We start from the raw sequence: 24150 nt of genomic DNA, 5'->3' as shown, positions 1-24150 counted from the left end.
TGATCCAGTTCAAAGCTTATGTAGGCAGCTACCTGGGCAAACAGGGCATCTGTGACTTCACAGATGTACTTTTGGGCTGTTGCCTGTAAAATGCCACACATTTTGGAGCCCTGGAATGATCCTGAGGCATAAACATTCAGAGCTGCGGTGACCTTGACAGCCACCAGGAGAGAGTATCCTCCTCCACATGATGCCAGACTGCAAGGACATGACACAGGTGCTGTACTGTTCCCGTAACTCTGCACATTGATCACGGCCAATCCACCTAGCCTGCACATCTTTGGATTGTGGGAGGAAATCGGAGCACCGGGAGGAAACCCACAGACACAGGTAGAACGTGCAAACTCCACATAGTTACCCAAGGCCAGAATCGAACCCAGGTGGTCACTGGCGCTGTGACGTAGCACTGCTAACACCACTGCCACTGTCCATTAATGAACAGAAAATAGAAAGCAGAAATAAATGGGACATTTTTGGATTGGCAGGCTGTGTGAGGGAATAGGTGATTCTGATGATGCAAAGTTAGGTGCGGTAATCAAATTCCTCTGGTATGTACAGCCAGCAAGTCTTTTTAAGAATTGTTCTTTCGCAATTCTTTAAAAAAAAAATTTAGAATACCCAATTCATTTATTCCAAGTGAGGGGCAATTTAGCATGGCCAATCCACCTAGCTTGCACATTTTTGGGTTATGGGGGCGAAACCCAAGCGAACACGGGGAGAATATGCAAACTCCACATGGACAGTGACCCTGAGCCGGGATCGAACCTGGGATCTCGGCGCTGACTGACAATCAGTTATGGCTTCCACCCTGGTATCCTTGAATCCCTCAAGCCTCCCCCACCCTGACATTCCTATTTCTCATGGTGCCATCTAATGACCCGGTTGCGCTGGGGGACCCATCCTTGTACGTGCATCCCCGGCCATAGCAGGGGGACCCTGGGCACCGGACCCCAGAATCCCACCAGAAACAGCATTGGGACTGGACACTGATACCCCTTCCACGATCCACATACCTCCCTTCTGGTCCCCAATGCTGCGGCCCATCTCTTGCATGTTCGATTGTTGGCTGCTGCTCCTGTGGTTTTGAAGCTTCTAGTGTCCAGGCTGTCATAATATTCACTCATGTATATCATGAGATGCAGACAGGCAGTGATTGACACACAGGATAACCAATGAACACACACACACCGAACAACCAATCACCAGACAGGACACCACCACTATAAAGCCCACAGGGCATTAAGGCTCTCCCTCTCTCACAGGTTACGGCTAGGGAGATAGTCACAGTGCACAGGCCAATGAACATTATCACCATGTGATAGAGAGCTAGTCTGGTCAAGCCAGTAGGAGGTTATCAGTTAGGTTAATAGAGTGTCAACCCACAGCAGATTATGTACAGCAATCAACAGGTTCAATAAAACAGTGTTGGACCATCTCCTGTGTCGGAAGCCTGTTTCTCGTTTTACTGCATCCAGTTGCAGTCGATGTTAGACCAACACAGATAACACATCACAGGCCTCCCAGTGTAATTGGAATGCCAAGCAGTAACACCCGCCTTCAACATGGTACGTCTACCCAGAGAAATCCATTTGGGAATATTTTGTTTATTAGCAGTCAACAATATCTTTATCCAAAAGATAAAATCAAACAGTCTACTTATTTTATTAACCATGAACCAACAAGAAAAGGCACCATACCCTACACACAGGCACCTGTTCACTACAAAGTATCAATACAAACACAAAGCCACAACAGTGTAGTTATACAAATAAACCAAATCCAGATTAATATTAAACATGATAAACAGTACAAAGAAGTTACCAGTTTCTGAAATAAACTGCTCCTCCCTCCCCCTCCCGCAGCTTTCCGCAGCAGACTAACCAGAGATTGACCAGTTTAGGTCTATATTTTCTAGAGTTTAGAAGAATGAGGGAAGATTAAATTGAGGTATTCAAGATGATAAAAGGTATGGATAAAGTATATGTGGAGCGATGCTTCCTCTTGTGGGGCATTCTAGAATGAGAGGTCCTAGTCTTGGGATAAGAGGCAGGAGATTTAAAACAGAGTTGAGGAGAAATTACTTCTCCTAACGGGTTGTGAATCTGAATTTGCTACCCAGAGTGCAGTGGATGCTGGGACAGTGAGTAAACTTAAGGAGGAGTAAGACAGATTTTAATTGGTGCAGTCTATCTCACTGGGTTATGGGGGTCACTATCTCTCACTCTGTTTATGTTGAATGGCTTGAAGGCAGGTTGGAGGAGTCAAGGCCAGGATGGGATCAGCCATGATCGAATGGCGGAGCAGACTCATGGGCCAAATTGTCTAATTCTGCTCCTTTTTTAATGAGCTTATGAACCAAAAAGTCACACTGATACAGAGCATGGCAGAAGAACGAAAGAGCACCCCTTTCCGGACTCCTGCCATGGACAGGGGCTGCAGCAGACAAACACACTGCCTCCAAACATTAAATTACAAAAAGGGAACAGTCCAAAAATTCGTCCCTCGTGCCCCCCCCCCCCCCCCCCCCCCCCCCCCTCCTGTGACCCGTCCCCGAGACCTCCCCATCCCCAGCAGTAAACCCACTTCAGTGGAAAGTCGATCAGGAATGAGCAAAACAATGCACTGGAAAAGTCACACGGACACACAGCACAGCGGGAAAACAAGAGAACACCCCCTACCCCTTTCCAGCACTGGCAGAGGTACCGGACTCCAGGCCACTGAAGAAAAAGGGGCTGCAGCAAACAAGCCCACAGCCTCCAGGCATTATAACAGCAAGCACACGGCTTCCAAACATTAAATATAAACAAGAAACAGTACCAAAAGGCACCAGCAATTTGCATGCCCTCCAAACCTGAAATAGTAAACAGTCACCAGCAACCAGCACAATAAGCCACCAACAATCTTCAAGAGCATTTCTTCACAATCTTCAAGTTGCGCATCTTAAACGAGCCACCACTCTTCCCCTCCTGTAGTACCAGCATCTGGTCACCAACTCCACCCAGTCTTTGCTCCAAGCCACAGAAGTAAAGGAGGAACATAAGAACTAGGAGCAGGAGTGGGCCATCTGGCCCCTCGAGCCGGCTCCGCCATTCAATTAGATCATGGCTGATCTTTTGTGGACTCAGCTCCACTTTCCGGCCCGAACACCATAACCCTTAATCCCTTTATTCTTCAAAAAACTATCTATCTTTACCTTAAAAACATGTAATGAAGGAGCCTCAACTGCTTCACTGGGCAAGGAATTCCATAGATTCACAACCCTTTGGGTGAAGAAGTTCCTCCTAAACTCAGTCCTAAATCTACTTCCCCTTATTTTGAGGCTATGTCCCCTAGTTCTGCTGTCACCCGCCAGTGGAAACAACCTGCCCGCATCTATCCTATCTATTCCCTTCATAATTTTAAATGTTTCTATAACATCCCCCCTCATCCTTCTAAATTCCAACGAGTACAGTCCCAGTCTACTCAACCTCTCCTCATAATCCAATCCCTTCAGCTCTGGGATTAACCTAGTGAATCTCCTCTGCACACCCTCCAGCGCCAGTACGTCCTTTCTCAAGTAAGGAGACCAAAACTGAACACAATACTCCAGGTGTGGCCGCACTAACACCTTATACAATTGCAACATAACCTCCCTAGTCTTAAACTCCATCCCTCTAGCAATGAAGGACAAAATTCCATTTGCCTTCTTAATCACCTGTTGCACTTGTAAACCAACCTTCTGTGACTCATGCACTAGCACACCCAAGTCTCTCTGAACAGCGGCATGCTTTAATATTTTATTGTTTAAATAATAATCCCGTTTGCTGTTATTCCTACCAAAATGGATAACCTCACATTTGTCAACATTAATGGGAGGAGGCAGCAAGCAACAGACACTTCCAAACATGAAACAAACAGTCTGTAGTACAACAAAAGCACCAGCAAGCTGCAAGAACAAACGCTTAATGCTTTAGCAAATTGCGCAGTCGAATCGAGCCACCCTCCTCCACTCTTGTAATACCTGTATCTGGTCGCAATCTCCACCCAATCCTTGGTCCAGACCACAGAAGTAAAAGAGGCAGTAGCAAGCAACACACGGCTTCCCGACATGAAATATTGAACAGTTAGCAGTACAATAAAAGCACTAGCATGCTGCAAAGCAGTTCTTCATACCTGCAGCAAGCTGCTCAGTTAAATCAGCCACCACCCTTTCCCTTAGTCAGCACTGGCAGTAGCTGCATCACACTCTCTCCCCTTCATCACTCCAGGCAACAGAAGCAAAAGAGGTGGCAGCAAGAAAACACACAGTTTCCAAGTGGCAGCAAATGCAGTCAGGCACACCTCCTCTCTCTCTCCCTCTGGCAGCTCCCAGCAGCACTCTCAAGAAAGGAACAATAATTACCTGAAAGCCACACTCACACAGCACATTGCAGAAGAGTTATATCAGCACCCCTTCCCCTTCTGTAGACTAGTACTGTAGTAGGCCTGCCTCCCTATGCCTTATGGAAGCAGAAGGGGCAGCAGCAAATAAAAACTAGGCCTTTGGCTTTTGCAGCCAAAAGCAGGAGCACACATAAAACACCACTGGGAGTGGTGAAGTACTCCCATTACTAACATTGGCAATACCCTATTAGCAATAGCTTTCAGCTGTGCAGCCAGAGGCCGGCATGGTCAGTGGGAGTTAAAGTGACCTTCACCATATTACCACGGATGGGCCTCTGCCCTGAGGGTGTTCGGTGGAACGGATAGGCAGCAGATGAAGTTGCCCCTGTGATGGGTATACAACCAATAGCGGTTGAACCCCTCAGCTATGCCCATACCCCCCTACTCTACCCATACCCCCTATTCTACCCATACCCCCGTACCCCGACCCTCACCCCCCCCCCCCCCATATGCGCGGGGGGGGGGGGGGCAATCCACCACTAAATGGGGATCAATCTGCTTCAGTTGGGGCACATTCTGTCTCAATCGGTTGTTATGGGGCGTTCCCTCTGTTTCATATTTGGCGGGGGCGCAAGCTGTAATCTCGCTCTCTGCGATCATGCATTTGTTACTCCACGCATTGACTGTGTCCCCAGTCCTGCTTTTGGTGCAGCTTTCCCTGTGGATGGTTTGCAATGGGTCCGGCTCGCAATCGTTTTCCATTTCTGCCTTTCCCCCTCCCCCTTCCTGTGCCTAGAGCCGTACGTACTCAGCACGTCGGAGCAGGAAGGACGGGGTGCAGCCAACGATTGTGTTCAGTCTGAGCTGAGCCGCAGTCCTCTGCAGACCTTGCTGCCTCTCCCACTGCAGTCCCAGCACCACCACCCACTCAACAGAATACCATGGCCACCCCACTGACAGACTTTGATAGGAGGAAGCAAATAAGCGTGAGGGGGATCGCCGAGCTCGGGGACGTGGTGGAGTTGAAGAAAAGCTTCAACAGGCATCTGCATTTCACACTGGTCAAGGACAGAAATGTCGCCACCCCTCGGGATTACTACTTCGCCCTGGCTCACACCATCCGCGACCACCTGGTTGGACGGTGGATCCGCACCCAGCAGTACTACTACGAGAAGGACCCTAAGGTGGGTAATGGACTATAATCCACCAGTCACGTCCCATCTAGGACGGGGATCATTACACCTTCCGCTTATCCACCGTCGACTGATACTACTTTGCACAACACTGCATTGGAAATGGACTCCTCTGTTGCAATTAAAGTGTGTGAGAGTGAGGAACTTTATATAATGGCTATGCAAAAACGCCCACAGGCTCATGGTCAAATTAGTTTAAAACCGGTGAATGTTGATCTTTAAAACGTTTGAATGTTGATCTAAAAAGCTTTTGAATATATTTTTTTCACGTTCTACTTTAACAATCACCGTGTTCTGTGGTTTTGGATTTAAATCCTCTTCTTGCAGTACAAAATATAGTTTATATAATTTGGAGAGTTGTAGTGAAATCGGGGACTATCTTTAAAAACATTTACAGGAAGCCTTCGACTTGTTGGCGAAACAAGTACCCCCCCCCCCCCCCCCCCCCGCGCCTGTTGTAATCCAGTCAAAAGCAATCCTTAAATACTGTGAAATTCTCTTGGGTTTGAAGTTTGAGTGTTTATATGGTAACTGGTATGGATTTGACCTGAATTTGCCGTGTGTGGGTTTGGTCTAGTTTGGTTATACAGTAAATCTTTAAATGAATGCCCCATAGCATATACGCATTTAAAAATATACTCCGCTTCATTTACCCTGATTCACTGATTTGAATCTCAGAATGGTTACAGTTTATAAGGAGGCCATTCTGGTTCTGTGCAAGAAGAGCAGATCACCTAGCCCCAGTCCTTTCCCTGTAGCCCTGCCTTTTCTTCTCTTCAGGTGCTTGGTCCAATTTATTTATGAAAGCCATAATTGAATCTGCCTTCACCAGACTCCGAGGCAGTGCATTCTAAACCTAACCATTCCATGTAAAATGTTTTTCCTCTTGTTGCCATTGGTTCTTTTGCTGTTCGCCATTATATCGGTGTCCTCTGATTCCCAACCCTCCTACCAGTAGAAACTAATTTTCTCTCTTATCTGCCCTCCTTCATGATTTTGAATAAGAGGAAGTTGAACCTCTCAACTTTCTGTTGAAGAGGAACAACCTCATTTTCTCCAGTCTGTCTAATTAACTAAAGTCCCTTGCCTCTCTGAAATCATCTCTCAAGTCTTTTTTATTGCAATCTCTCTCAAGCCTTCACTACCTTCCCAAAGGAGTGGTATCTAGAATTGCGCACAATACTCCAGTTGAGGTGAAAAGTGTTTTATAAATGTTCATCTTTATTTGCTTGCTTTTGTATTCTGTGCCTCTAAAACACAGGATCCTGAATGCCTTAACCTGCCCTGCCACTTCAGATTGATGTGTACAACCATCCCCTTAAAATTGTATCATTTTAGTTTACATTGCCTAGTTTACATTGTCTTTCTTCAATGTAGCACTTCACAATTCTCTGCATTATGTCATCCATCATTGTGTCAACCCATTCCATTAGTCTTTCGACGTCCTTTTGAAGTCCCATCACCATCCTCCTCACCAGGCACAAGTATTGTCATCTGCAAATTTTGAATTTGTGCACTGTACGCCCAAGTCTACATCATTAACATAGATCAATAAAAATAAGGAGCCTAGCACTGATCTCTAGGAACCGTATTTTATACCTTCTTCCAGATGGTGGGGGGACGGGCCGGGAGGGGGGACCACTATTGCTAATACTCTGTTTCATGTCACTCAGCCAACTTTGTATCCATGTGACAACTCTCCCTTTTATTCCATCGGCTTCAACTTTGAAAGCAAGCATATGTGATACTTTATCAATGCCTTTTGGAAGTCCATAAACACCTCAAACATAATACGCTCATCAACCCTCCCTGTTACTTCATCAACGAAACTTAATCAAGTGAGTTAAACACTATTTCCATTTATCAAAAAATCAGAAAATGTTGAAAAGATTTAGCAAGTCAGGCAGCATCTGTGGTGCGAGAAACAACTAACGTTTCAGGTCATGACCTTTCATCAAAACTGGGAAGTGTTAGAAATGTGATGGCTCATGAGATGAAATGGGGAAAGGTGGAAGAAAAACAAAAGAGAAGGTATGTGATCGGGCAGAAGATGGGAGACATTAAATGATGTGAGAGATGGTGCACATAGTCAAAGGGAATGTTAGTGGGACAAGTAAAAAAACACCTCGGTTTTCAAGGATCGTCAGTCTGAGGCTATGGCCTCAGATTCTAGTCTCTCCTACCAGTGAAAACATCATCTCTACATCAACTATCTAGGACTCTCAGTATCCTGTAAGTTTCAATAAAATCCCCCTCATCCTTCTAAACTCCCAATGAGTACAGACACAGAGTCCTCAATTGGTCCTCACATGACAAGCTCTTCATTCCAGGGATCATTCTTGTGAGCCTCCTCTGGACCCTTTCCAAGGCCACCATATTGCCTTGGAAACGGGGCCCAAAAACGCTCACCTTACTCTAAATACGGTCTGACCAGAGCCTTGTAGAGCCTCAGAAGTACCTCGCTGCTCTTGTATTCTAGCCCTCTCGACTTGAATGCTAACATTGCATTTGCCTTCCTAAATGCCAACTGAACCTGCATGTTAACTGTAAGAGAATCTTGAACTAGGACTCTGAAGTCCCTTTGTGCTTCTGAGGACAAGGGAAACTGTATTATAGTTCAGGGAGAGAGGAGAAAGGTGAGAGCAGAAGTGTTGGAACTGGGGTCAGATACATTTGAGAGCCCTTTCAAACATGGTTGGGGGGTGGGGAATCCTCAGTTAAGGAAAAGAAGACCGATCAGAGTGCTTGTATGGAAGATCGCATCATCAGAACCGGTGCAGTGGAGAAACAGAGATTTGAATTGAATCCTTACAGGGTACAGGGTGTGAGCATATGTACTCATGGTAGCTGTGGAAGTCATTGGGTTTATAATCAATATTGGTTAAATATCCCTAGAAATGGAGCCAGAGAAGTTGAGAAAGGGAAGTGAAAAATTGGAGACGACCCATGTAAAGGTGAGAGAAGGATGGAAATTGGAAGCAAAGTTGAAGTTTTCCAATTCAGGACAAGAGCAGGAAATGGCACCAATGCAGTTATCAATATACTGGAAGAAGAGTTGAGGGAAGGGGCGCCAAATAGGACTGGAACAAGGAATGTTCCACATATCCCCAAAAACAGAAAAGCATAAACAAGACTGATGTGGGTACTGTCCCTATAGCAACACTTTTTATTTGGAGGAAGTTTTGAGTTAAAAGACATTTAATGAGAGAACGAGTTAAGTCAGATAGGGGAGACTAGTGCTGGATGGAAACTGGTTGGACCTCCTTTCAAGGAAGAAGCAGAGACCATTCAGCCCGTCTTGATGGGGGTTGGAGTTGCAGGGGACTGGATGCCCATGGTGAAGAGCTGCTGGCTATGGCCAGGAAATTGGAAACTGTAAAATCGCTGAAAAGCCACGGATGTAGATAAGGTGAGAATGGACAAGAGGAGTAAAAATATAGTCAAATGTTAACTGTAAGAGTCTGTGTGGAGTCTGCACGTCCTCCCCGTGTGTGCATGGGTTTCCTCCGGGTGCTCCGGTTTCCACCCACAGTCCAAAGATGTGCGGGTTAGGTGGATTGGCCATGCTAAATTGCCCGTAGTGTCCTAATAGTAAGGTTAAGGGGGGGGAGTTGTTGGGTTACAGGTATAGGGTGGATACATGGGTTTGAATAGGGTGATCATTGCTCGGCACAACATCGAGGGCCGAAGGGCCTGTTCTGTGCTGTACTGTTCTATGTTCTATGTTAAATAAGAAGAAATCAGTTCAGTGTGGCAGGAGCAGGCTGAAACAATATGTTTACCAGGATGATCCTATTTGTGCATGTGGAGAAAGAGGTAGAATTGCGCGTATGGAGGAGGTAGAATTGGGCTTATCTTGGATTTTTTTTTTTTTTATAAATTTAGATTACCCAATTATTTTTTCCAATTAAGGGGCAATTTAGCGTGTCCAATCCACCTACTCTGCACATTTTTGGGTTGTGGGGGCGAAACCCACGCAGACACGGGGAGAATGTGCAAACTCCACACGGACAGTGACCCAGAGCCGGGATCGAACCTGGGACCTCAGCGCCGTGAGGCGGTTGTGCTAACCACTAGGCCACCGTACTGCCCTTGGGCTTATCTTGGATGGGGGACTGAGGTTGGAGGCTGTGGAGAGAAAGTCTTTTGAGGAGATGAGTCACTGACCGTCCTGGAATCAATACTTTGATGCTCTAATGTGGTGTCATGGTCTGGAGGGAGTAGGGTAGGAGGAAGCTTTGGAGAGTTTGAGTTCATCTTCTACTAGGTAAAGGTCAGTATGTCAGACAGCAACAGTACCACACGTTTCAGCAGGTTTGATATGGTTGTGTTAGCATGGGCAGCACAGTAGCACAGTGGTTAGCACTATTGCTTCACAGTGCCAGGTTCGATTCCGGCTTGGGTCACTATCTGTGTGGAGTCTGCACGTTCTCCCGTTGTCTGCATGGGTTCCTCTGGTTTCCTCCCACAAGTCCCGAAAGACGTGCTGTTAGCTAATTTGGATATTCTGAATTATCTCTCCTTGTACCCGACCAGGCGCCGGATGTGGCGACTAGTGGCTTTTCACAGTATCTTCATTGCAGGGTTAATGCAAGCCTGCTTGTGATATTAAAGATTATTATTAAAAGCTAAATACTGTGGATGCTGAAAATTTAAACGCCAAACAAAGTACTAGAAAAACTCAGCAGCTATGTGAAGAGAAACCAAATTAACATTTCAAGACCAATATGGCTCTTTTTCTAGGGGGAAAGAATTCACCATCTTGCTCTCATGCTCATGTTTCTGTCTTTGGCCTGCTACAATGTTCCATTGAAGCCCAGTGAGGAACAACACTTATCCTCTGATTAAGCACTTTGCGGCCTTTGGACTCAACATTTGAATTCACAACTGCAGGCTGCAAAATCTGTACTCCCATTTTGTTTTGTCATTTGCCAGTTGAGGCCGTACTCATGTGTGCGGTACTTGGCTATAAAGTTTCTGCTCGGCGATTCTGCGTTGTCGCGCGTCCTGAAGGCCGCCTTGGAGAACTCTTACCCTCTGATCATCAGGTAAGCGTTCTCCAAGGCGGTCTCAACCGGGACTTTGGATTCATGTCGCATGACATTCACCCCCCCACCATCTGGCTTGGGCTTGCAAATTCCTACCAACTGTCCTGTCTTGAGACAACTCGCACCTCTTTAACCTGGATTTACCCTTCACTCTGAATCTGTAAAGACTTAATTACCTGCAAATGCTCGCATTCAAAGTATTGTCTTGCATCTTTGACTTTGTCCATATATATGTTTCTGGAACCTACCTCTTCATTTACCTGAGGAAGGAGCAGTGCTCCGAAAGCTAGTGATTTGAAACAAACCTGTTGGACTTTAACAGCGTGTTGTAAGACTTCTTAATATATTGTATTCACAGAGAGCTATTCTTTATTCTACCACTAACACCTACTCTGGACCAACACTTTGTTTCTGTAATATAACAATTCCCATTGCCGTTGCATTTTGTACATGACATCGTTGACATTAAATCAATCCCTTGATCTTCCTTTTTCCCCTACCTGACCCTCCAGCCCCCCCCCCCCCCCCCCCCCCCCCCCCCCCCTCTTATGTTCACCTTAGGAGGTAGACAGGGCCGCTGTTTAGAGGGGACCTTTAACATTCCCTCAATACTGCACCGGGAGTGCTCGGCTAATTGTTGTGCTCAAGTATCTGGAGTGAGGTTGAACTCTTGACACACGGCTACCTCTGAACTAAGGCTGACACTAAATTATTATTGCAACTGTTGCTGAATCCTTGTAGAGTGGAAGAACAAACCTATTTGCCTTAAATGGTCTTAATCTAAATCTGGCCTCAAAACTAACCAGACATGAGATTCAACCTGGATAAATTGCAGAAACTAGAAATGCTTATGTGCAGGAGAGAACCTGATGTCCAGGCAGATTTAATTATGTAAGTATGCTGCTGTATTCATGTGTTTCTTATCCTTGAACTGATTAACAAAGTCTTTTGTCTCTGAACGTTTGTTTGCATTATTGTATAATGTGCATGTACTGTTGGATTAACTCCACTGTTGCACTAATTGACCAGTATCTTCGTGTAAACATTTTAAAATGCTGAACCCTACGTCCTGGCACTTTTTTCAAGTTTTTCAAACTACAGACTATAGAGCTCAAATTATTTCCTTTCTGATACATTTCTGTTTTATGGTCGCCAGTTTAACATGCCAAGTTGACGTAATGATTGAAGAAGCTTTCTCAGAAATATGATATGATTTTCACAACTTCTCTACCAATTCAAAATATCTCACTGAATGAGCAGTGTAATGCATTACTGAAATTTGGAAACCTCAATTCTAACCAATTTATTAAAATGATAAGATGCTTGGGGAGTTAAAGTTGGACTTGTGTTGAGAGAGAGACTGAGCTGGCTCACTTTTCGTTATGAGAACAGCTAGGTCTTGACTTCATTTGGCTTGTCTGTGCTGATTTAAAAAAAAAAATTTAGAGTACCCAATTCCTTTCTAATTAAGGGGCAATTTAGCGTGGCCAATCCACCTAGCCTGCACATCTTTGGATTGTGGGGCAAATTACACGCAAACACGGGGAGAATGTGCAAACTCCACACGGACAGTGACCCAGAGCCGGGATCGAACCTGGGACCTCGGCGCCGTGAGGCAACAGGGCTAATCCACTGCACCACCGTGCTGCCCTGGCTGTAGTGATTTAATTGCTATCCGTCAGTGTATTGCTACACTTGAACCTAGCAACTCTGGGCGCATGGTAGAGATGAGTCAGTTTTTAAAAAAGAGACTTGCACTTGAATCACTTTCATAACCTCAGGGCATCCCAAATTGCAGCTCAGATAATAAACATACTTTTGTACTATGGTTATTGTAGTTCTGCAACCGCAGTTTTTGTGGTATTGGTTAATGTCAATTATTATTCAAGGCACAGTACTCTCCTTCTCTTCAAATTGTGCTGTGGGATCTTTTCTGCCCACCTAATGGGGCAGCCTCTGTCTGCTAAATGTCTCATCTGAAAGTTGGCACCTTCTCAATACTGCACCTGAGTCTCAGACTGGATTATGTGCTCAAGTCTCTGGGTTGGAAATCTGAACTGATGACCATCTCAGAGTTAAGGGTGAGAGTGCTATCACTGAGCTCGACTATTGCGATACTCAAATGATTTGCTTTTTAAAAAATTATTTGGGCTGATATTAAAGCAACATTCATCAAAAGTGTTCAGAAATGTATTGAGAAAAAGGACATATTCAAGAAGTAAGTAAGTGATGCAGTCAGCTTGTGAACTTCATTTGGCAATTTAGAAAACTGAGACTTGTTCCTCGCAAGTTTTGCTAAATTAGCTCGGTGTATCCTCTTGGCAGAGGTGCTGGATTTATCTTTGCAGCTGTAGCATTCAGGTATGTAATGTTACTGAATCAAGCTGGCAAATATTTCTAAGATACAATGTGGCATGGTTTGGGCATTTGAAAAGTTTCATTCAAATATAGATCTTTGTGAATAAAGAGCGACAGGACTGGAATGGATATCTCTGTTCAAAGCAACAGACAAAAGAACAAACATAGTAACTGGGATAGGCTGTTCAGACACATTCATCCGTTCTACCATTCAGTTAGATCATAATTAATCTGTATCTTAACTCCAGTTATTTATCATGATTCCGTAACACTATTTTGCCTAACAAAATTCTGTCAATCTCCGTCTTGAAATTTTCAATCGGCCTTACCTCAAGAACTGTTTGGAGGAGAGAGACGTTCCATCTTTCCACTTCCCTTTATGATTCCTGGCATCGGATCTAGTTCTAATTTTAAAGTTGGATGTTGCTGTGTCTGTGTGTCGGTGTGTGTGTATGTCGGTGGTGGGGGCCATGCAGAAGAAGTTAAAGGACCTGGAGAGTCACTGCCAGGTTCCTATGGGGGAGCAACGATGGTTGATGTGCCTTTTTGTTAATCTTTATGAGTTGACGGTTGGGGGGGGGGGGGGTGACGGCTGGAGGGAGGAAGGATGATTGGAGGCTTTGAGTGGCCTTGTTAACGGGAGTGAAGTGGGGATTTACCAGGAGGAAGGTCTGTGTGTGTGGGGGTGGGGTGGGGGATAGAGTTTGTTCTTTGTTTGAGGGGAGGGGAGGAGGGTTGCTGACATGGGTGTGGTTGGTGTGGGGCAGTTGGGAAGGGATCGATGGCGGTAGACATCAGAAGGTGGGCCTGAGGGTCACGTGACGTGGAACGTGAGGGGGTGAATGGGCCGGTCAAATGGTCACGTGGTGCGGGGGTGGGGGGGGGGGGATATTAACACAGTCATAGATCCGACCATGGATCGGTCAAGTCCCAAGTCATTTAGGATTTTGGCAGTGGTGAAGGAGTTGAGGGGGTTTATGGATCACATAGGGGGGTGGTGGACCCGTGGAGGTTTGGGACGCCGAGGGCAAAGGAGCTTTCATACTTTTTCCATGTGCACCGGGTGTACTCACAGATTGTGTTGGACAAAACGCCGCTGGCAGGATGGCCGCCTCAGAGTTTGTGGTGATTGTGGTTTCCGACCACGCACTGCACTGGGTGGATTTGTGGATAGCGGGGGGTGGGGGGGGGGGGGGGGGGGGTGAATGTGAGGTTGCTGGCGGATGAGGATGTGTGTGAGTGGATGAGGGCTGCCGTTCGGGGCTACATGGAGCTGAACAACATGGAGGTGACAACTGCCATGCTGTGGGAGGCACTCAAGATTAGGGGGGAGCTCATATCAATTTGGGTGCATAGGGAGAAAACGGAGCAGGAGGAGAGGGCAAGACAATTGGATGAGATTTTGAGGATGGACAGGAGATATTCTGAGGTGCCAGAGGCAAGGCAGTTGAAGGAGATGCAGGGTCTTAGATGGAGTTTGGACTAATTTCTACAGAGAAGGCGGTATGAATGTGGGGAAAAGGTGAGCAGGATGTTGGCCTATCGGCTGGAAAACGAGAGGTGGCGAGGGAGATGGGTAGGGTTAGGGATGATGAGGGCAAGATGGTGATGGACCCGGAGGGGGTGAAAGGGGTGATTGAGGCATTCTATAGGAGGTTCTACAAGATGGGGCCCCCAGCCGGATGGGAGGGGATGCTCTGGTTCCTGGCTGGGTTTGAGTTTCCCCAAAGTGGAAGAGGGACTGATTCAGGGACTGGGGGTCCCAATTGAGCTGCGGAAGGTGATGGATGGTATGGGGACGATTCAGGCAGGGAAGGCTCCGGGGCTGGACGGGTTCCCAGTAGTGTTTTATAAAAGGTTTGGGGCAGACCTGGGGCCACTGCTGTGAGGGTGCATAATGCAATTAGGGAGAGGGGGTAACTCCCCCCTACATTGTTGCAGGCTTTCATCTCTCTGATTTTGAAGAAGGACAAGGACCCGGAGCAGTGTGGGTTGTACCACCCGATCGCTACTGAATGTGAAGGTGATGGCATCCCGAATTGAGGACTGTGTCCCGGGATTGATAGGTGAGGATCAGACGGGTTTTGAGAAGGGGAGGCAGTTGTCGGCGAATGTGAGGAGGCTACTCAATGTAATTATGATGCCTTTGGAGGGGCAAGAGGTGGAGATCGTGGTGGCGATGGATGCGGAGAAGGCATTTGATCGGATGGAGTCGGCGTATTTGCTGGATGTGCTGGGTCAGTTCGGTTTTGGGCAGGCGTGTGTGGATTGGGTCCAGCTGCTATATACGGCGGCGGTTGCGAGCGTGTGGATGAATCAAGTGAGTTCGGGGTACTTCGGGCTGCATCGCGGGACGAGGCAGGGGTGCCCGCTCTCCCTGAAGCTTTTTGCCTTGGCGATAGAGCAGCTAACAATGGCACTTAGGGTGTCAAGGGCCTGGAGAAAGATTGAGTGGGGGTGGGGGGGGCATCGAGCACATGGTCTCATTGTATGCGGACGACCTGTTATTATATTTTTCGGACCCAGTGAGTAGCATCGGAGGCATCATGGAGATCCTGGGGGAATTTGGCCAGCTTTCGGGATACAAATTGAATATGGGAAAGAGCGAGGTGTTCCTGATTGAGGGCAGGAAAGGAGACATGGGAAGTTGCAGTTTAGGGTGTTGGGGACAAGTTTCAGGTATTTGGGCCTCCAAACGGCACAAAATTGGGTGCAGTTGCATAAACTGAACTTGGCTGGGCTGGTGGAGGGGATGGAGGGGACAAGGTGGGATGAGCTGGCAGAACGGGTGCAGACAGTGAAAATGACAGTGCTGCCAGAGTTTCTGTTTGTATTTCAGAACCTCCCAGTCTTCCCAAGTTGTTTTTCAGGAAGGTCAATGGGCTGATATCTGGGTTTGTGTGGGCGGGGAAGACCCCGTGGGCCTGGCGGGCTTTCTTGGAGAGGGGACTGGTGGCAGGCATTGCTGAATATGATGAACTGTTATTGGGCTGTGGATATTGTTATGGTTAGGAAATGGGCTGAGTGGGAGGGTTTGATGTGGGGGTGGTGGAGGCAGCATTGTGCAGGAGTAGGTCGTCTTTACCGCTCTTGCTGGCCAGGTACTCCATGAGACTAATGGTGGTGTCGGCCCTCAGGGTGTGTGTGAGGGCAGTGGAGGCAACATTTGTGTCTGGAGAGTGCCTCGGTGTGAGCACCGATCTGTAATAACCATAGGTTTGCTCCGATAGGGCTGGATACGAGGATGAGGGTGTGATGGCAGGTGGTGATTGAGCGCTTTGGTGACTTTTTATAGGGGGTAAATTCGCAGGGCTGGAGGAAATGTATGAGTTGCCCAGAGGGAGTGACATTAGGTACCTGCAGGTTCAGGACTTTGTAAGGAAAGAGCTGCCGTCCATGCCTGAGCTGCCGACCCTGGGGTTGCAGGACAAGGTGCTGCTGAAGGACAAAATAGAGGAGGGGGGGGGGGGGGGGGAAGAGGTGTTGGATGTCTATAAGGAGTTGATGGAGTGGAAGGGAGCCCTGGTGGGGGATATTTATTGGTTTCTTTCAGGAGGTTTGAAGGGTCAGCTGGGGGGGGGGGGGGGGGGGGGGAGTGTTACGGGGTCAGAATGGGGAAGGCAGGATGCGAGGTGGGGTTAGCATCAGGGGAGCATTTGGGGTGTGCTTGTTTATTGAATTGTTTTGTTATTCTTTTTGTGGATGTGCAAATGCGTTGAATAAAAATATTTTAAAACAGTTTGCTAAAACACCACCTGATATTTCTGAGATTTATTTGGCCACTCATTAAGTCACTTTGCTGGATTGCCGAGACAGTGCATATTCTTTCAGAGTTAGTCATTTTTTTTTTTCTTTTATAAATTTAAAGTACCCAATACATTTTTTTCCAATAAAGGGGCAATTTAGCGTGGCCAATCCACCTACCCTCCACATCTTTGGGTTGTGGGAGTGAGACCCACGCAGACACGGCAAAGCTAGTCAGTTAATCATTTTGAACAGCTTTATGTTTGAATAATTGGGTGGATAATGTGCCTTTGTTTAAGAAAGAACTAGATTTTTTATAATGCTTTCACAACACCTTTAAGCATTTTACAGTCTGTGAAATACTTTTGAGGTGTAGTGACTACACTAATAAAAGTATTTCATTGTCTATAAGCAGTTTGAATATAAAAAGTGCTATATAAACGCAAGTTCCTCCTTTCTTTCTGCTTTGATACTCGTTCAAACATAGTTCAGCTTTAAAATAATAAAGCAGCTCAATTTTTCAGCTTCCCGTGGGTGTGGGCAGGAACGAGAAGGCCATTTTTTTTCTTAAACTTTGTGAACAAGGCAGGAAGAAAGGGGGTGCACTTCATTCAGGGGGTGCCACAGGGTGCACATTTCTCACCCCCCCCACCCCCCAAACACACACAATATTGCCCCACTCTTCAAAGTCCACCCACATCACTGTCTTCACAGGCCTCACCCCATTTTCTAGCTCCCTGATCCCTCCTTGTTCAAACTTCAGGGCTTACCTGGGTATGGCTGCTATGTCTGTCTGCATCCCCGGGGCCTGCTTGCAGCTGTGTGCATTATCACTGGGGTGGGCTTTATGTAAATTGTGTGCATAGAGCCTGATTGCGGTGCCTGGGAGGGGGGAGGTGAAAGTCCATCTTAAGTATTTTTAAAAACTTCTTTCATGGGACGTGGACATCATTAGCCACATTAATTGTTCATCACTAGGGCAACACGGTGGCACAGTGGGTTAGCCCTGTTGCCTCATGGCGCCAAGGTCCCAGGTTTGATCCTGGCTCTGGGTCACTGTCCGTGTGGAGTTTGCACATTCTCCACGTGTTTGCGTGGGTTTCGCCCCCAAAACCCAAAAGATGTGCAGGCTAGGTGGATTGGCCATGCTAAATTGCCTCTTTAATTGGAAAAAATTAATTGGGTACTCTAAATTTATTTTAAAAATTGTTCATCACTAACTGCCCTTGAACTGAATGGCTAGGCCATTTTCAGAGGGCAGTAGGACCTGGAGTCACATGGAGGCCAGACCAGGTAAGGATGGCAGATTTCCTCCCCTAAAGGACAATAGTGAACCAGATAGGCCTGACCAACAATTGGCATGTTGCTCGTTTTGGTGAGTGTGCTTTACACTCAATTGGCTCTGTTTTATAACTTTGCTCTAGAGTCGCCAGGTATCTTTATGATACCACCACAAGGTTCAAGTTCAAGTGCTGATCAATAACTCAATACACCAGTTAGTAAGGTTCAAATCAAAACACATTTATTATATACACAGTCAATCGCTACTCATGCATAAATACTACAAAACTAGACTACTTCTACCACTAAAGGCCAATACTTAGCTTTTGGAAAAGGAACCCACTGGGTCAGGGCCTCTCGTTCGATCCTGGGGCTGCGGGCTTCCAGCTTGTATGGACTAAAGGTCAGGAGCGCCTATCTAGTAGCGTGCGTTGACTGGACACTTACTTGTTTGTGCAGCTGCTAGGCATGTCTCTGTCAAGGGTTGTTTCGAGCTGCTGGTTAGCTGCTAGACTTGTTTTGACTCTATTTTATAGTCCCCAGGGGCTTCGCGCCCTTTTGGGCGGACCCCGTACCTGGCTCCAGTTGATTGGATCATGTTCCCAATCAATGGATTTGATTTCCCCAATACTGGGGCTGTTCCCTGATCGCTGGGCGGTCCTTAAGTGTTCGTTGGCTTCTTTTGTTTTGGACCCCTGCTAGCGCCGAGGAGTCTGGTTTTACCTCGGTCATCTCTAACTGTTTCTATTGGGTCTGGGAATCGCTCATTAATATGTAGATTACTGCCAGTTTCAGTGCTGTCTGCCTTCTGCAAATCGAATACACAGGAAACCTCTGAAAACTGCTTGTTTTTCTCAGACTGTCCATTTTTCCCTGCGTTCTCAGCGAATCTCCATTTTAAGTCGGGAAGTGGCCAACCCAGGTGGCTACAGGCAATAGTTTCATGGTCATCACTAGACTTTCCACACTGAAACAAAAATTGAATTCAAACTTCACCATCTGCTGTGGTAGGACTCAAACTTGGATCATCAGAGCATTATTGTGGGTCTCTAGATTTATAATCCAATGGCAATGTCACTGTGCAATTGCCTTCCTTTGTGCGTTAATAGACTGTTGACTTTAGAGGGCTGTCACAGTTGAGCAGCCTCCTGTTTGCAGCATACGTCATTACCTGCACCATTTGTCCATCAGCCCTGTGCACACCAGCCTACATTGGTTCCTAGTCTACCAGCATCTTGACTTCAAAAAATAATTGTTGATATCCTTCAACCTTCCCAGCTCTGTAAACTCCATCAACCCTACAACCGTCAGAGCTCAGTAATTCCAATTCTAACATATTATCCATAGCCCAACACTGACCGTCATGCTACCACTCATCTGGGTCCTAAGATTTGGCATTCTCTCCCCAAACTTTCAGCCTTTCTCTTTTTTTGCTCCTCAAAAAGTAATGGCAGGATTCTCCAGCCGCGTTCGCCCGGCGACGGGAGAATCCCACCCGAGGTCAATGGATTTTTGCATTCTACACGGCCAACCCGTGGAATTCTTGCTGCAGGCGGAGCAGGAGAATCCAGCCCAGAACTTTAACAATGCTTTGCTCACCTGTCATAACTTTCTGCTTCTCTGGCTCCTTGTCAATTTTTTGCTGATAACATTCTTTCAAAACACAATTTTATTGATATTTTGCTATGTTAGAAGTTCTATTTAAATGCAAGTTGATTAGCCCCGTCCTGTCCTTACCCAACATGCCATACACATGCAGTGTCCAATTAGAAGGATTGGATAGAGCTCAGGAGCAGGCACCTAAGTAATTGTCTTCTGTTTTCCTGCCTATGTGGGTCACTGGTGCCAATTTAAAAAAAAAAAAAAATTTTAGATTACCCAATTCATTTTTTCCAATCAAGGGGCAATTTAGCATGGCCAATCCACCTACACTGCACATCTTTTGGGTTGTGGGGGCGAAACCTACGCAGACACGGGGAGAACGTGCAAACTCCACACGGACAGTGACCCAGAGCCGGGATCAAACTTGGGATCTCGGTACCGTGATGCAGCAGTGCTAACCACTGTGCCACCGTGCTGCCCTACTGGTGCCAATCTTTGTGTTTTATCTCGTGATAACAATTATTTTCACCTGTAGAAGTTAAATATTATAAACTCACTATAAATAGGAAAACTATGACCAATTTTAAAGGTATGATACCAGTGTAGATTCATGTGCTTGTAGGGTGCCCTGGCACCCAATGTGTGTTTGGGCAACGTTGGGCAAGATTTACTGAGCAACTCATTGCGTGTATTTCGGTGGAGGAGACAGCCTGCCAGCGTGATTTTCTGATCCCATCGTTGTCAACGGGATTCCCCGTTCAATGCACACCTTGTCACTGGGAAACCTGGGGAGGGAGTGTGACGTCGGTATCCTGCCGGCATGAACAGTCGGTAATTTCCGCCTCAAATATTTTCAACCTGACAAATACAGAATTGTGCTGAGCACTTATCGTAATTTACTGCACTTCTTATCCAAATTAAATATAAGGACTATCGGACTTTGGAACAGGAGTAGGTCATTCAATCCTTCAAGCTTCTGCTCTGCCATTCAATAAGATCATGACTGATCTATTTGTGGTTTCAACTTCCCTTTTCTCTCTTTTCCCCCATAACCCTTGACTTCTTGTTGATTAAAAATGTAACTAATCAGCCTTGAGTTAATTCAATGACCTAGCCTTCACTGCTTTCTGGGAAGAGAATTCCATAGACTAACAGCCCTCTGAGAGAGAAGAACGTCTCCTCATCTCCATCTTAAAAGGGAGACCTCTATTCTTAAACTGGATCCCCTAGTTCCAGACTACCCCACAAGAGGAAACATCCTCCTGGTATCGTGCCTATCCAGTCCCTTCAAGATCTTGCACATTTCAATAAGGTTATCTTTCATTCATTCTTCTAAACGCCAATGGGTATAACCAAACCTGTTTCATAAATGTTGTGCTGTTCCTGACTGCTCTCGGCCCTTCAACTCACCTGCTCAACAATGAAAAAATGTGATTAGTGATTCACAGGAACCAGAAGGGATAGTGGTTTATTGTCTGTCATAATAAAAACATTTCATAACCTCAGGTAATTTAATTTTTAGGAAATAAAAGCTGAAAATACAGGAAGAACGCAGATGGTCAGGTAGCATCTGTGGAGCGAGAAACATGAAAGTTTAAGATCTTTCATCGGATCTCAAAAATAATTTATAGGAACAGGAATAGACCATTTGGTCCTTGACCGTATTCCACCATTCAAAGAGGTCATATCTGATCTGGTGCCTAACTCCATTTACACACCTTGTCCCATATCCCATTAATACTTTGGATTAACAAACTCTCTGATTTTAAAATTAGCAATTGATATGCCGCTAATTGCTGTTTGTGAAAGAGAACCTCAAACTTCAACCACTCTTGTGTGTAAAGGTGTTTCCACATTTCACTCATGGAAAGTTGTGTATTTTTTTTAGGTATGCACCCTAGTGTTAGACCAGGGGTGGGCAAACTGCGGCCCGCCAAAGGTCTTTATGCGGCCCACCAAGTCATTAAAAAAAAATTTTTAATTTCTTTTTTTTTAAGGTTAATGGGGGGGGGCTGTTGGGTTACTTACTGGTATAGTTTGGATACGTTGACTTGAGTAGGGTGATCATTGCTCGGCACAACATCGAGGGCCGAAGGGCCTGTTCTGTGCTGTACTGTTCTATGTTCTATATGAGGCGCCCAGAATCATAACCGGGTGAAGTAATTATTTTATTTAATATACTATGCGGCCCTTTAAAATTGTGAATTTCTGAATGTGGCCCTTGCACGGAAAAGTTTGCCCACCCCTGTGTTAGACTTTCTAAACAACAGAAATGAGGTAGATGGCAATGAAGCGAAAACCGACCAGAAATTCCCGCTCGAGGTTAACATGGTCCACGTCCCGTCCGCGGCGGGCGCGGCCAAAGAATCCAACCCAGTTTGTGGAATCACTTATGTAATTTTGCCCTATTCTGGTAAACCTACACTGCTCTCCCTCCATATATCCTTCCTTAGGTGTGGGGCCCAGAACTGTTTCCAGTTCTCCAGCTGTGTGGTTTAACCAGGGCTTTGCATAGCTGGAGCATAACATCTAACCCATTGAATTCTACTTTTCTAAGTGCGGAGACCAGCATTTTGTTGGCTTTTTTGATTATTTTCTGACCCTTTCCAAGATATTATCATCCATTAACCAGATTCCAAACCACTTTGGACTTCCACGGTTTCTAAGTTTTTTTTATTTTAAAGAGTACCTGATCTATCTGTTTTGGGTTCAAGGCTGATGACCTCAAATTTGCCTACATTAAAATCCATTTGCCACAGTTTTCGCCATTCACTTTTAATCTTATAATTTTGCTGCCTACAATGCCACTATCTTTGTGTCATTGGATATCCAAACATATAAATGTGGTGATACTATTTTCTTTGACATGTTCTCATTCTTTGCCAGATGGAAAAATATGTTTGGTTTGTCCCTTTCATGCTCCAGGTATAAGAGTAGAAAATGATGAGGAATAGTCATTGGATGTATTGGGCGTTGAAGAGATGTAAAGCTAGGTTGTAAGAAGCATCTAAAAGGAGGAAAGAGGTAGCAAGGTTTAATGAAGGAATTACAAAGCTTAAAGTTCCGACATCTCACGGCATGATTGCGACTGGTGGAGCACAAAATCAGGGATGCACAAGAGGCTTTGGAGGAATGTACCTCGATGGATTTATGGGGCTGCACGCAATTCCAGAAATAGGGAGGAAGCAATATCACAGAGCACACTGATGTTATCTGTGAGGGTATCTCAGGGGTGGCACAGTGGTTAGCATTGCTGCCTACGGCACTGAGGACCCGGGTTCAAATCCCAGCCCTGGGTCACTATCCATGTGGAGTTTGCACAGTCTCCCCATGTCTGCGTGGGTTTCACCCCCACAACCCAAAAATGTGCAGCGTAGGTGGATTGGCCACACTAAATTGCCCCTTAATTGGAAAAAAAAATTATTGGGTACTCTAAATTTAAAAAAAAACATCTGTGAGGGTATCCCAATTTGGAACACTGGTTCGGGGGGGTTATTTTGGTGTGGAGGAGGAGGGGTGTATAGTTTTGTTTTATTTTGGTATGAGGCGACAAGTGAAACTCCAGTGAGAGTAATTAGCCTAGTCGGCGGGTAACCATTATTAAAGACTGTTTATTAAAGTAAAGAAAAGATAAATACACACAAACCAGTCTACTCTACTCTTGTGCAATTTAAGATTCATGAAGTATTAAACACACACTGTTTCTATAGAACATACAATACCTGAACTCTAAGACTTCCCTTGTTCCCCAAACAACATTCAAATTGAATAGCCAGCCATAGTTACCACACAGTACAGGGAGAATGTTCAAATCTGAGAACCGTCTTTTTCTTGGTCCACTGAAGATATTTTAAAACTTGTTACGAAGGTTTTCTGCAGTGCCTTGACTCTAAGATTTGGAAGTTTGTTTGCAGTAAATTTGGCCTTCAGGCTTGGTGACTGGAAACTGGCCTGTCCGGTTTCTGAAACTGCTAGATGGTAACTGTCTCCCATTCTTCACGGAGCCTGGTCAATAATACCTTTGTTGTTCTTTGATTATGCCTTCTGTGTATTCAGATATCTGCCCCCATTAACTTCCTTGACTATACATTAGTAACAACAAGAAAACAGTATTAACAACACCCCCAACCCCCCCCCCCCCCCCCCCCCCCCCCATCCCAGCAACTACAAAAAGAAATAGGTAAGCACCTGGCATATTCAATAAACAAATGGACACATTTCTCCCCTCCCCCGAACCCCCACCCCCCCCCCCACCCCGGTTGCTGCTGCTGCCGGCCCTCTTTTCCTACCGTTCTGCCAGGAAGTCAAGGAAATGCTGCCACCGCCTACAAAAACCTCTGTACTGATCCCCTCAGGGCAAATTTCACCCTCTCCAATTTGATGAACCCCGCCATATCATTGATCCAGGCCTCCACGCTTGGGGGCCTCGCATCCTTCCATTGAAGCAAAATCCTCCGCCGGGCTACTAGGGACGCAAAGGCCAGAACACCGGCCTCTTTCTCCTCCTGCACTCGCCGGCTCCACTGCAACCCCACAAATTGCGAGTCCCCAGCCTGGCTTTA

The 24150-nt window shown here is 46.0% G+C and overlaps 2 protein-coding genes across 4 annotated transcripts in view; one reads left to right on the top strand and one right to left on the bottom strand.

The window, feature by feature from the left end:
- The window catches only part of LOC119970321 (barrier-to-autointegration factor-like), a 52628-nt gene extending 47591 nt beyond the window's left edge, over positions 1-5037 (bottom strand). Inside the window, exon 1 of one of the 3 annotated variants that reach the window (XM_038804743.1) lies at positions 4918-5037. In XM_038804743.1, coding sequence (XP_038660671.1) covers positions 4918-5022 — 105 coding nt within the window. In that variant the 5' untranslated portion in view covers positions 5023-5037. Of the gene's footprint in view, positions 1-4152; positions 4288-4381; positions 4557-4917 lie in introns of those variants that run through there. The other 2 variants (XM_038804780.1, XM_038804772.1) reach the window with 2 other exon arrangements.
- A 131-nt stretch (positions 5038-5168) lies between these two features.
- pygb (phosphorylase, glycogen; brain) overlaps positions 5169-24150 on the top strand; it is a 122790-nt gene continuing 103808 nt past the window's right edge. Inside the window, exon 1 of the mRNA XM_038804729.1 lies at positions 5169-5546. Coding sequence (XP_038660657.1) covers positions 5304-5546 — 243 coding nt within the window. The 5' untranslated portion in view covers positions 5169-5303. The remainder of the gene's footprint in view (positions 5547-24150) is intronic.

The sequence above is a fragment of the Scyliorhinus canicula genome, chromosome 1 (assembly GCF_902713615.1).
Source record: "Scyliorhinus canicula chromosome 1, sScyCan1.1, whole genome shotgun sequence".
NCBI lineage: Eukaryota > Metazoa > Chordata > Chondrichthyes > Carcharhiniformes > Scyliorhinidae > Scyliorhinus > Scyliorhinus canicula.
The sequence above is the reverse complement of the archived record's forward strand: the minus strand, read 5'-3'. Positions and strand labels throughout refer to the sequence as shown.